Source organism: Triturus cristatus, chromosome 1_2 (genome assembly GCF_964204655.1).
Source record: "Triturus cristatus chromosome 1_2, aTriCri1.1, whole genome shotgun sequence".
Classification (NCBI taxonomy): Eukaryota; Metazoa; Chordata; class Amphibia; order Caudata; family Salamandridae; genus Triturus; species Triturus cristatus.
In genome coordinates this window covers 202,966,831-202,981,360 of record NC_140580.1, presented here as the reverse complement: position 1 = coordinate 202,981,360, position 14,530 = coordinate 202,966,831, and the positions used below count along the sequence as shown (strand labels likewise).

The 14,530-nt window shown below is 44.3% G+C and overlaps 1 protein-coding gene across 1 annotated transcript in view; it reads right to left on the bottom strand.

Moving 5' to 3' along the window:
- SLC29A3 (solute carrier family 29 member 3) overlaps positions 1–14,530 on the bottom strand; it is a 271,683-nt gene that overhangs the window by 83,373 nt on the left and 173,780 nt on the right. Inside the window, exon 5 of the mRNA XM_085603462.1 lies at positions 9,914–10,076. Within this exon, the coding sequence (XP_085459588.1) occupies positions 9,914–10,076 (163 nt within the window). The remainder of the gene's footprint in view (positions 1–9,913; positions 10,077–14,530) is intronic.

The window sequence follows — 14,530 nt, the reverse complement described above, 5'->3', positions numbered from 1 at the left end:
TTGGCATGGGGCTGTAACCAGCTACAGTCTTGGGATGGTGCAGATCCCTAAAGGTTGTGGAGGCTGTGGTGCTTTTTTCTGGCAGGGCAGAGTCGCGTCGGCACACGTGCCGGTCCTACTCCACTGCAGCCTTTGGAGGTCTTGGATAGCAGTGAGTTGCGTCGATAGGAGTGTTTGTCCTCAACTGGGTCGTTCTTGGGGTTCTTTTGTAGCAGTGTGATGCGTTGACAAAAGTTTCAGTCCTCCCTGTGGTGGTTCTTGTAGGTCTTGTACCAGCGGACGCTGGGGTCTAGAGTCCTCTAGTCCGGAGGGAGGTTCTTGGTAAAGGTTGTGGGGTATTCAGGTTTTTTTGGAGGCCGTTCAGAGTTTCTGGAAGGACAGCAGGTCCAGTGGTCGATCCGGGTGCAGATGGCGGGGTTCTTGCTGGGTTTGGTCTGAAGCGGTTCAGGTCCTGATCCAGCAAGGGTCCTGGTCCGTCATATTCTTTGGTCTGTCGAATCTGAGGATCAAAGTTCAGGGAAGCCCTCAAATAGAAAATATGAGGGTGTTAAAGAGGTCGGGGCAGTAGCCAATGGCCATTGTCCCAGAGGGTGACTACACCCTTTGGTGGACGCGCCCCTGTTCGGCCTAATTCTCTAATTCAAGATGGTGAAAGAGAGGGGTTCACCTCAGCTCCTGGCGACCCAAGGGGTGTGCCAGGCTGAGGTGGACACTTCTCCTCTGCTGACTAATTTTCCTGCTTGTCTTGCTCCAAAAGTGGGGCTTGGACAGGGGGGTGGGCATCTCCAGCAGATGGAGCTGCCCAAATCAGCGCATCACAAAGTGAGAGCATTTGAGGCTCACCGCCAAGTGTTGCTGTTCCTGCCTGGGGGATGTTCCTTACCTCTGAGAGCACAAAGGCTCTCACCCCATGAGGTCGGAAACCTGTCCGGTCTGGCTGGCGGAGACTAGTCAGCCAATACACTAGAAGTTGGTTGTTATTCAGAGGACAACTCTAAGATGCCCTCTAAGTGCATTGTATAATAAATCCAACACTGGCATTGGTGTGGGTTTATTATACTGAGAAGTTTGGAACCAAACTTCCCAGTTTTCAGTAAAGCTATCATGGAGCTGTGGAGTAAATAATGTCAACCCCCCCCCCCCCCCCAGCCCATGAATTCAAAATGGATTCACTGCATTTACAATGCCAGTGTATAGCACAGACACTATAGGGGCATTTTGCTCATGCAGAAATGCCCTCACCTGTGGTATGGTGCACCCTGCCTTAGGGCTGTAAGGCCTTCTAGAGGGGTGACTTACCCACGCCACAGGCAGTGTTGGTGGGCACGGCACACATGGATGTGTGCCATGTAGACTCCTCCATTTGGTCCGCACCAAAAGATGCAGCATGCAATGGCAGTGCATGGGTTTTAAGGTGAGAGGTCTCTGAGGGAGGCATAATACATGCTACAGCCCTTAGGAGGCCCGCACTTTTCACAAGGCCCTTGGTACACGGGGTCCCTTTTACATGGGACTTACATGTGGCCCAGAGGTGTGCCAACCGTGGAACTAAGGGTACAGTTTTGGGAAAGAACACAGGTGCTGAGGCCTGGTTAACAGGGTCCCACAGCACACACTCAGTCAAGTTGGCATCAGGTAACTGGCAAAAAGTTACATGGTAACCATGAAAGAAAGGGGCAATTTCCTACACACGAATCTTAAGTTGCCTTCTTTTCGACACAATGACCTTTGACAAACATTTGCTTGAATGATAGTGCAGGATTTGTTTCTCTGAAACCACATTGCTTACAAACTGACTTACAATTCAACTTTGTAAGTACACTGTCATGACAAGTTGAACATTCAGTACAAGGCCTGAACACACATTGTGCAAATGTTGTTGTTTAGTATTGGTCCATGAGGCGACGGGCTATCACAGAGACAATAAACCATGTCAGCTCAATTGATGCCTCGACATAGAAGCATGAGTCATGTTATTATAAATAAACATGTATTTCCATGCTCAAATTATAGGAGCACTCTGCTGTCATTGCGAGGTCACTGCTGTGTCAGAGTCTCAGCCCAGCCGATTCCTGTTTCCCGTCTACAAGGAGGGATGTCCAACTTGTGACCAAGTTGGGACCTACAACTATTTAATACAAGAATCACAATGGTCCAATAATATGCCCGTTGTGTTTTTCTTGTGTATCTCTCTGAGTGAGCACGAGTGACTGAGCGAAAAAGGTTCTAGATCTGTTACCACGATTCCCAGGGAGTCAGGGTTGTCATGTTCTATGGTTGCCACTTGCCATTGTAGTTGGTTGTTCATTTGTTACCTTGCCATGATTTAGGGGTACTTATGTTGACACTGACCTAGCAGGTCTATAGGCCAACATAACCTGAGGGGGTGCATGGAATCAGTCTGGCACCATCTCAACGTTTATGTCGTCCAACAAACGAACAGTTCCTACTTGAAAGTGGAAACAGTATGACAGTTTATCCACTACTTCATAAAGGTTATAACTAAAATGTAACTTAAATAAACATCTTCTATACTTGACTAGAGACCTAATTAATGCAGGCTGTAGTAGGGCACTACAGGAGTTGAAGCTGGTGGAGCACAAACGGCAAGCCTTCTGTACACATACGCGCTGAACCGCGCCGCTGCCAAGACCACTGGTACCCGGCCCACTTGCACTTACAGCACCACCTTCCTCTGTGCCCTGAACACCGGACGTCCCAGCGAACCCTGCTGCCAGGCGGCATTGCACTCTATGGTAGGACCATTCACCTGTGCCAACTGGCCCTTCTCCTGCATCGGGGCACCCACCATCACATCACGGTACACAGTCACGCTGAAGAGCAGCCCACCGACCTCTCGACACGCCACAACAGAAGCACCCCACCAACTCCACTACCTACTCCTACACACGCGGTCCATCCGCAAACACTTCACCGAGTTATAGGACCTAATCACCACCTTTGCATCCGACATCCTCTTCCTCACCAAGACTTGGCTTAACCTTGCAATCACCTTGGACATCACCACAGCAATTCCAGACGGATATAAAATCACTCACCATGACCACATCAACAAGCCAGGAGTAGGAATAGTCATTATCCACAAGGAGACCATACAAAGCACCAACACCACCACTACCCGCCCATGGAATACCTCAACTTCAAGCTCCACATAGACAGCAAGGAAACCATCAGAGGCACTCTCGCATACCAACCCCCACCCCAGCGCTCCAGCTTCTGCAACACCATTGCAGACTTTATTGTGCCCTTTACCACGGACTTCAAAGACTACACCTTCCTCAGTGACCTCAACTTCCAACTCGCCGATACCAACGACAACCCCGCCCACATCCTCGACAGTTTGAGCAGCCTTGGACTGACTCAAATTGTCTGTGACCCCATGCAGACAGCAGGACACATGCTGGACCCAATCTTCACCTCCAACAACTGTGTCAAATACAGCATGGTCACAGAACTCACATGGACCTACCAGATGGTCAGCACTCCCACCGTAGCTGGAGTCAAATTTTAGAGGGCCGCTCTATGGACTCTCTCATCGCCTCCAACCCAGCCACCAATCTAGAAAAAGGAATCAAGGACTTCAACGCCTGGATCACAATCTGCAGCAACAGAATGGCCCCATCAAAAGCAGCAAGCACATTGGATCCTCCAGGAAGTCCAGCTGGTACACCCAAGAACTCAAGGAAATCTTTGACAGGGCAGCCTTCAAAACCTCCCTCAACCTCTTCCACCGCCTGCCGAAGACAACTAATATAGCCCTAGCCCAGCAGTAACAGCAAGGAACATTGTTAAGGTGTTCTTCAACCCGGCTGCCAGCGAAAAATGAATCACACCCTCTCAAGATCTCTGAAAAAATCTCGCCAACTTCTTTCAGAACAAGATCACAACAATATAGAGAAACTTAGAACCCCAGCCCTCGCCCACAGACATCTTCAACCAACATGCCCTCACCTCACCCCAACTCACACTAAACACCAATTGATGGCCTGGAATCAGCTCTCCACCCAGAACACCTCCTCAACCATAAAGTCCATCTACTCAGGAGCTCTCACAGACCCATGCCCACACCACATCTTTAACCTCGGAAACCAAAGGATCAGCCAAGAACTCACCTTCCTGCTCAACACATCAATCCGCACAGCAACATTTCCCGATGCTTGAGGACACGCGTCCTCCGCAGAAAACTCAAAAACTACCGGCATATCTCCTTGCTCCCATTACCAGCCAAGGTACTGGAAAAATACATCAACAGGCAACTCATGACCTACCTGAAGCAGAACCAGTTACTCAACGTCTCAATCTGGATTCCGCAGCAACCACGGCACTGAGACCGCACTCATCGCAGCCACTGACGACATCCAGATCCTCCTCAAACAAGGAGAAATAAAGGCACTAATCCTCCTTGACCTCTCGGCAGCTTTCACCACTGTTTTCGGCTACATGCTCATCAAATGATTCCACCATATCGCCATCCAAGGGGATGCGCTCAGATGGATTACATCCTTCCTTACCGGGAGAACCTAGAGGGTTCACCTACCACTTTCACCAGAAAACCCAAGGATACGGTCAACAGAGAAACCCATGGCTCATCCCTACTTTTGTCGATGGTTACATGATCACACTGGCAAACATCCTCAGAGCACATGGTCTCAACATAATATCCTAAGCAAATGACACCGTACTGATCCTCTCCCTCTGCGGCAACCCCACAACTAGAAGGACCAACTTCCACAAGCGTCGCCAGCTGGATGAAGAACAACTGTCTGAATTTGAACACAAACAAGACAGAAGTAATGATCTTCAGCAACAACAGCAACCGCTGGAATGAATCCTGGTGGCGCCCAGACAAGTGACCCGCACCCATACCCACCGACCACGCCAGAAAGGGCAGAATTCTCATCAAGCTCTTCATGAAATCACAGATCAATGGCGTTTCCTCCGCCTGCTTCCTCACTCTGCACATGCTACGTAAGATCTTCAAGTGGCTACCCCTTCAACGTGATACAGGCCCTCATCACCAGCCGACTGGACTATGGTAATGCTCTCTACATAGGAATTGCATCACACCTCCTGCAGTTGCTTCAAACCATACAGAAAGCTGCAGCCAGAGTCGCCTTCGACCGCCCCGACGAACCCGCATCATACCACACCTCAAGCAACTCCAGTGACTTCCCGTTCTGAAGAGATGCCAATTCCAGCTGCTAATCCACGCCCACAAGGCGCTACACAACCAAGGATCTACCTACATCAGCTATCTCCTGAACTGCCACCAACCATCGAGCTTCACATGCCCTGCATCCATAGAAGCAAAAGTGGAGGACACTCTTTCTCCTACATCTCCTACATCTTAGCAAAGACCTGGAACCGCCTTGCCATGCAGTTCCGGACCATCACCTCACTTCCGATATTTCAAAGGGCCCTCAAAACCCTGCTATTCGACTTAAACTTCTGGGATCTGCAACTGTCTGGATACCCTATTAGGTGATTAGCAGCAATTTATAAATCCTGTTTGATTGATTGTATGGGTACATACTTTCTATTTGCCATTACTTCACTAAGCAAGCAGACTTTCAAATTGTTTCCTCTAGTTCAGAAAATCTTGGAATTGCCTATGGCCTGCTTGTCACCTTATTTCTCTGTCAGAACATGGTAGATATTCTGTTTGCCGTTCGACAGGTGCATTAAAGTCACCACACTGCACATAACGGTGGAAGGAGCATAGGCCGCATTGTCACAGAGTACCCTGTGAGAGAAAACATTAAGGCTTTAGTAGTTTTTGAAGTGCTCTTTAGGGAACATAGGACAATCTTCCCCAAAGGTAGATATTCTCAATCAGTTGAAGTAATCTAGGCCCTGAGGCATCTTTGGATAGCCCCCAACTTGCATTCACATTGGAAGGAATGGAATTTAGCACAGCAAGTGTGCTAATGTTTCATGAAACAGACATCTTCTTGAGCCTCAGGAAGCTGAAATGGAAGGCGTGACTAAAGGTTCACAGGACAAGTAGTTCGGACTCTGAAGGAGAGGGAGAAATGAAACTGAAACAAAAGTTTAGGGTTGGTATGCTTTTATAGGATATTGCGTAGGTAGAAGGCAGACAGTCAAGGTATTTGACATACTTATGCCATCACTTCATCTTCACCAAAGAACTCAATCCCATCAGCGCCACATTCACACTGATACTCAAAGACTACCTCATGCAACCAACCAGATGATTCCAAATCATAGAGAAAGCAGCAGCCAATCTTAACCTCAAATTCCCACCATGCACGCACATCCCCTACACCTCAAAGAGTTTCACCGGTAAACCATCTACAAGCAAGCTCTTTTCAAACGCCACATGCACACATTCAAAGCCTTACACAACACTGGGCCAGCATGCCTAAACAACCACCGTAGATTTCAGAAACCATCCAGACACTTCTTCTCAGCCATACTCCTACTCGCACACATTCCACCCAAACACAGCACCAGAACCAGCGGTCATGCTTTCTACCTTGCTCCAAAACTCTGGAATGACCTTCCTCTACACATCAGATCCTCTCTAAAATTCTTGAATTATGAAAGAATCTGAAGATTTGGCTTTTCAACTAGGCTAGTCCCGTCATAGACTGCTCATGTATCAGCAGAAGGATATCCTCCTAGGTGATAGTGCCCTTTACAAATACACATAATATTACAAAAAACTCTCCACCCAACACTACAAATATGGGACATATTTGTAACCTGCTTGCCATGTTCATCCTTTGTCAGCATACAGTAGATGTTTTGTTCACCATATGAAAGTGCACAGCACTGCACACAACAGGGGGAAGGAATATACGACACGTTGTGAGAGTACCCTGTGAGCCAAAAATAACATCGTTGGTAGTTTTGGACATACGCTTAAGGGAACTTAGGAGGGTATTCCCCAGCATGTTTACCTTAGTTTCAAAAGTAGATATGCTCACCCAGTTTGAGGAATAAGGTGCATGGCTCTTTTGGAAGCCTTTTGTAAAGGTTCACTTGGCATACATGCAGTATTGCTCAGAACATCAAGGGAGGCAGCTACTTACCAGATAGTAAAAATGTAGTCCATATTTCTTTTCATTTAAGATACTGTGAAGCTTGTTGAGGTCCCAATCGACAACATGTCTGGCCATAGGTGTGTAGAGGTTTGCTTGTGGTGTGCTTATATGTAAGTTGATGACTGGTTCAGAGGTGGTGTGTGTAGGGAGTCTGTCCTGTGGCGTGTCAATATGATGGACCCTTGATTGACAGCGGGATATTGATGTGAATATACTGCTGTGTTAGATTGGGCCCATGCCTGGTAGTATGACAGTCCTTGTGTTAGGTGTGCCAGATGCGTATGCCTGGACTGTAAAGTGGTAGGTGCCTTGACGTGGCTTTAAGGCTCACCTTCAGTAGCCTTGGGTTCGATATTTAGATACTGATATTAATATTTGCTCTTTGAAGCTAGCACTTCTGTAGGTCCCAAAACCAACCTGTATAAGTGATGATTTCACTTCAAAGGAACAGCAACCCTTCAGATCTTTGGGAACTGAACACTTGAAGGAGTCTTGGTTGGTGTAAACTTGCACTGTCCAACTAACTTTCCCATAATACCATGCAAAATGTAAACATTTGCGGAAATAGCTAAGATTATGCATTTATTTACAGTGCCTGATGGAAATTTCTAGAATTCGTTGCCCGTCCACAAATTGGCAACCACTCAACTTTCTGACGTCTTGACATAAAACTTGAACTCAATTTATGTATGTTGACCTAGCAGCCATGATAGGAAAAGCCTCAAAATGTAACATGGACAATCTTTTTTTCCCATTCAAAACCAAGGTATTTTTTTATTGTGTGGGTGACTAGACTGTGAGCTTGTGATCGTCAACCACCCAGGGAAACCTACCAAACCCACACATTTCTGAAAACTAGACAGACATGGGAGTCCGAGGAGGTGTGGCTTGCATGGATCGCTCATTTTGTTTACCCAGAATCCCTTGCAAACCTAAACATTTGGGTAAAAACACAAATTTTCCTCACATTCCTGTGCAGGAAATTTACGGAATCTGAGAAATCACACATTTTCTACCATCCAGCACCCTCCAATTCCTCCCACTTACCACTGTAACCCACTTGCATTAATAGGCTGAGAGGCTGCAACAAAAATTTGAGCTCTGCAAGGGCATCTGGGTAAGAAAGTCAAGTGGGGACTACGCAAGGCACACCACCCTGGACTTCGCTGTGTATCTAGTTTTTAGTAATGTGCAGTTCTGGTAGGTGTCCCTAGTTGCTGGCTGAGCTAGGCCGCAAAATCCAAAGTTACCAAAATTGCAAAAAAGAAAAAAAGGCTTGGTTTACAGTGGAAAAAGTTGATGTGTACATGTTGCGTTTTGGGCTCTTACCTGTCATGATTGCTAGGCAAGCCCACATAAGTGAGGTGCCATTTTTTCGAGAGATTTTGTGGAATGCTGGAAGAAACAACATGTGTGGCTCCCTGTAGATTCCAGAACTTTCAGACACAGAAATGTGAGGAAAATGTGTGCTTTCACTCAAATTTTGAGGTTTGCAATGGGCTTCTGGCAAGAAACCCTTGTATGAAGCACATACGTCAAACCACCCCGGACAACATCAGGTTTCTAGTTTTCATAAATGTCAGGGTCTGGTAGGTTTTCCCGGGTACCAACTGAGCTAGGGCCCAAAATTCACAGATACCCATAAAATTATTGATCTGCTGAGTGAAATGTCTTCAGGTCACGTTTTGCAGTGTTTAATGTTGCAGGTGCTGGGCCAAGACACACAAGTTGGGTACCGTTTTTATTGGCAGATGTGTTGGAACACAGAATAGTAGTTTTATACTTTTTAAACACAAGCAGTCTAACTCAATAAAGGAACTATAACGTTTAATTACTACTTTTTAGAAATTGAACATTTGAGTTCTACATCAGATCATCTCCGATCTACTAAAGTTCCAGTAACTGATATTACAATACCATTATTTGATTTAAAAGATGTTAAAAGCAACAAATAATTAATTTCACTACTGTTAAATATTGAGTCTTGATACTGGGTTTTGCAGCACTTTTCTTGTTTTATAGACTTTTACGTTTTTATTTTTAACATTTTAAACAATTATGTTCATTGTATCATTCTTCTTGTGACGGCACAATTAATTTTAAAGTGGTTAAACATTTGGACTCAGGTTTCAATCTCAAATTTTAAATCAATCAATCAGTCAATCATTCTATCAATCAATCAGTAGATTTGTAGAGCACTACTTGTAACTCGTGTTTTTTGGTCAATTTTTCATTTACTTCCAAGATTGTTTACAGCTTTTCACCTCAGTTTCATACACCATACAAAGAATTCGGACATGGTTCTTTTTCAACAACAGTTGAAATTCTGAAATGTGGTTAATCCACGAGGGCATTCATTTATTTATTATGATCTTGGACCCCATAATTAAACTAGCTCAGTACTCTAACAATCGTGATTTTTCTGTCCAAAGAAGAAAGGCGAATTGTGTTTCCCTACCTTTAAGGAAAAGGAAGATACTATATTGGACATAAGACTACTTTGATGAGCTTAACAATGGGATACTGTGTTCATGATTGTGGAATTACTGCATGCACTTTGAACGATTTATGTAACTCTGATATGTAATGGTCTGAACATTTAATTGATTTATATGTTTGTTTTTTTAGTGTGGCAGTGTTATTTATGCTTGAATTGAGCAATAAAATTTGATGCATAAAACACATGACAAAACTATTTTTTAATGAAATTCATAACATTTACATTGTTTTCTGTAAAATAAAGCCTAGGTGTTCAAACCATGCAAGAAAACGCTCAGTACAAACAGGGCTATTAAACAGACACAGGAGGTCTTGTGAAACATTACCTGGCATATTCCAATCTGGGAAGAATTAGATAAGCAATGATGCAGATAACGATGAAGATGTCCGCTGTCAGAAAGTAAACAAGGGCGCTGTCACAGACACTTGTTGCTGCTGCCAAGTCCACTATGGATGCTATAGCACAAATCAGTCCACCCATGGCTTGACCTGAATAAATATAAAAGTAATATCTAAAACACAAATAATAGTAGCCATAAGGCCACATGTAGCGGAAATCCTATTTGATGCATAATGTCATGCTTTATGGTACCACCAGGGCTCCGTGTACAGAGTGTTTACAATAATGCTACGGTCTTTTCTTTCCACTTTATTTTCAGAGCAAACGTTACATTAATCACTGGTTCAGAGATCTGAGTCTTGTACTTTTTTAGGCGACGACTCTGCCAGAAGCAACTTGAAAATCCATTCTCTTAAACTCATGTCTCTGCCGGAGCAAGCTCAACTGAAATTGCAGGCCTACTAAAGTAGACTCTCAGCCAGTAAAATAGCTTAGCACTGAGATCAGTGTGTAACCTGAAGATAGTGGGTTCAAATGCTGGCAGTAAGGACTCAGGTTGATATATTCCAAGAGCAACACAATGAGCGCCAGACAGAGCTCAGTAAACACAATACATTATTTATAATGCTAACACAAGTCCAATGAGCAGTGGCAGCTGTCATACACAAGAAATATTATGATAATGTATTTTCATCTTTAAAAGTTATCTTGCGCCTTTCTTCTCCACATCCCTTGACCTTTTTATTTCTGAATGATATTTAGTTAATAAAAAAGACACATGCAATAGAAAGGTGTGCGCCTCGATTTCTTTGATAAATGTCTGCGGTTCTATTCATTAACTGATTCGCTAAACACCTCTATCAGTCGTTGTTAAACAAGCACCACCCAAAACTATCTGCTTGCATTTTCATACAGTTTGAGACACCAAACGACTTAGCAGAGATCTGAGTGGCTAAAAGCGCTAAGCACTAAAATTATGTTCCGGCAACAACTTGGTTGAGCGGACATACAAAACATAAAAAAAAATTATTTTTTTAAATGTACCTGGACCTTGACTTTGGTAATTTGCACAAAGTTTGTAGGCCTAATTCCAGAAAGTGAATGCAGCATGGAACTTTATGCCTAGAATATGTCCTCCTTTTTAGGCCGCCTTCCAGACAGTGCAGCTGTCTGGTATGCAAAAAGGCATCTTGGGGACTTTCAGACAGTTGACTTGGGAATGCATTCCGCCCATGGCTTGCTATTGGCTTTGTGGTTTGTAACTCACATTTTCTGGCTTTTGATTTGCTGGCTTTATGTGCTTAAGGCTGTGCAGCTTGAGTTTGTAACTCTACATGCTATAGCTGTGTTTGCAATATTCTTCCACGAAATTGTTTTCTGTAATAAACAGACCTTTAAATTTGTTCTTATCTCGTCACATTTGCTAGACATTCAAAGTCCAAAGTCAAATGTTAAGCTGTGTTTTTGTGAGAGTCTGTTTATTTTGTTTTGGCTGAGTAAAGCAGCGGCTTTTATAGTAAAGAGGAATTCAACATACTCTCTCCAAGGAGCCTGCTTGTTGCCTTTTTTTTTATCTCGTTCTTCATCTGAACAAAACATTTGCACGTTTTTTGCAAAATTCCTTTTCTTTGGTTAGTCCATTTAATTTGTGAAACTGCCTTTTTTAGGAACAATGTACAAACCTGCATTTCAGTCTCAGCTTCAGCCTAAAATATGGTGATCTTGAGCAATTTACACTGTTTATGATCCATTTACTGTCAAGCACAGGAAAAGATCTTTTCACAGAAAAGAGCCATTCACATTGTAACACAATTTTAAAATGCATGGTTTTTACTTTGATGTGTAAAGCATATGCTTTACTTATGACATCTGTGGCAACTCGTTTTGGGGAGTTGGAAACATTTAAAGGAACTTTTTATGAAAGCTTTTGAGTTTATGTTTAGCTACACAATAATTATGCATTCCTTCTGCAACTGTGCGTTTTTTGGAACACATATATTATCAGATATCAATTATTTCCTCATTTGTCCTCGCACGCACTAGGGTCAGGATTTCAATGGGGCAGGAGGTGGCACAGGGGCCAAAAGGTTTAGGAAACCCACTGATTATTGTGATAATATGCTACTAAGCAAGCAGTCAAAAGTGCAACTACCTTGTAAGCACTAGGGTCCGGATTTGAATGGTGGAGCGGCACAGGCACCAAAAGGTCTAGGAAACAAACCTACTGAACACAGATTATTGCTATATTTTACTGCTAAGCAAGCAGTCACAAGTGCAGTTACCGTGCAAGCAGTAGGGTCATGATTTGAATGGTGCAGCGGCACAGGGGCCAAAGGGTCTAGGAAACCCACTGAACATGGAGTATTGCTATATTTTAATACTAAACAAACAGTCAAGTGCAATTACCTTGTAGGCACTAGGGTCAAGATTTGAATGGTGCAGCAGGTGAGATGGCGCAGAAGCCAAAAGGTCTAGGATACCCACAACACCAATCATTGTTATATTTTACTACTAAACAAGAAGTCACAAGTGAAATTACCTAGCAGGCACTAGGGTCATGATTTGAATTGTGCGCAGGTACAGTGGCACAGTGGCCAAAATGTCTAGGAAACCCACTGAATACCGATTATTGCTATATTGTACTAGTAAACAAGCATTCAGCAGTGCTTTTTGGTTCTTTTGTAGCCATTGCACCCAAATTAACACACAGTTTAAAGCATCCCTGTAATAAAAGCTACAACCTATTGGATGGGAATCGCCACTTGAGTTCATCCCCCAGTAGGAATCCACTCCCTAGACCCCAAAGACTTTAGGAAAGGTGGCATCCAGGCATGGCTAACTGCTTTCCGCCCCTCATGACACCCTGCAGACTTTCTGTCCCCACACCCAGGATGAGCACATTGGGGGTTTACCAATATTCTTTGTACCTGAGAAGTAAGGGGGTGGGAGGTGTACTGGAATGGGCAAGCACCCCTCCATTCAAAGTGCGCATAATCTTTCTGATCCCCTCGAAAGCAGAGTGGAGGAGTCTATCCCAATCTGCCTACCCCAAGGGATAGAAAGCATTACTAGCAACCAGATATATATATATATATATTTTTTACTAAGCAAAAGGTTTGGGGGTACGGCCTGAATTTGCAACTGGTTGCACCCATACAACCACAGGGGGGCACAGACCAATGCTAGACACCGGGGATTTTGAATAATGTATGAGGTAGTGGCATATCTCTCCACTTCAGGACCTCATACAGTCCACCCAACCCAAGGGAGGTGAGGGCATTGTGCGTAAAGAGGGGGGGCAAGAAAGTAAAAAATCACAAGGGAAGTTAAAAAATGGGCCGAACTCTGGCTCAATCCCGCAACAGGCTGCTCTGACACCTTCAGGGACAAAACTGTTTTTCTACCCTGCTATGAAACTCGATCAGATAGTTTACCTCAAATGTGTCCACCTGAAGGCCAGCAAGCACACTAGCACCAGTGAAATTAAGGGGGAAATGGAATGGGGTGTGTGGGGACAGGTCCTTTCAGGCACTAGGCTGCCCTGATACCCCCAGTAAGAACATTTTCTTTCTGCCTCCTTGCGCGAAGATTGGGTGCTTTGCTCCTATCTGTTCACCCCCAGGGGCAAGAAGCCCACTAGGAAAGTTGGAAAAAAAAGAAAGGGTTGAGGGCCGGCCCATCTGAGTTCCAGCGGCATCCTCCACATGTATATATAGCTAGAAGGCTCTGTAAACTTTCTAGGAGAATCCAGTATGGTGTGGCTTGCATGGATTATCGCTCTGAATTCTCACACTTCTCCCAGTTGAAACGCTAACCTGTGGATGGCTAGAGCTTACGCAAGTCAAAGGATTGGACCAAAACCTTAACCATGTGAAGATCTCCTTTACACTACAACGACTTACATGGTTCAAGTTCAGATCAGTTCTTGTCATGGAAATAGGCTCTTCCACACCAATGGAGCAATCTTTATAGCGTGATAAATGTGGGAAAGCTGCGTGGTAAGAACTATGTGGATCTCCGCAGACTCCAGAATGTTTGAGGGTGGTAAGAAAACCATGGGCGCAGGCAGGGTCCTGTCCCAATGAACAAAACTACCCACATCACTAGAATAAGCACATTTAAAAAGGAAAAACCTTCATGTTTTAATGCGGTTACCTGCTTCAGGCACAAGTTAGGTTCAATTTAAAATGGTGGGAATGTTGGGTTGTAAGAATTTTGTGGCTCTCCGCAGATTCAGAAACTTTCTCTCATATAAATATGAGAAAAATCCACGATTTTAGCCAACATTTTACTGTTGAAGGGCATTCTTAATAAGAAAATGTAGTGAGATGCGCACAGTACCACAACACCCAAAACTCCTCTGGATGTTTGTTTTTCAGAAATTTCTGGGCTTGGTAGATTTCTCTGGGTGCTGGAACAGCCTGCTCCTAAATACTGCTCCAACCAACATCGGCATAATGTGTGAATTTGAAAGCAAAAAACTTCATATTTCCTTGTTACACTTTGCAGACTGTCCTGTTGAGGGAGGTATGCCCATGAACCCAAGTTTGGTACTGTTTTTATCGGGAGAAGTGTGGGAACACAGAACAGTAAAACATTTGTT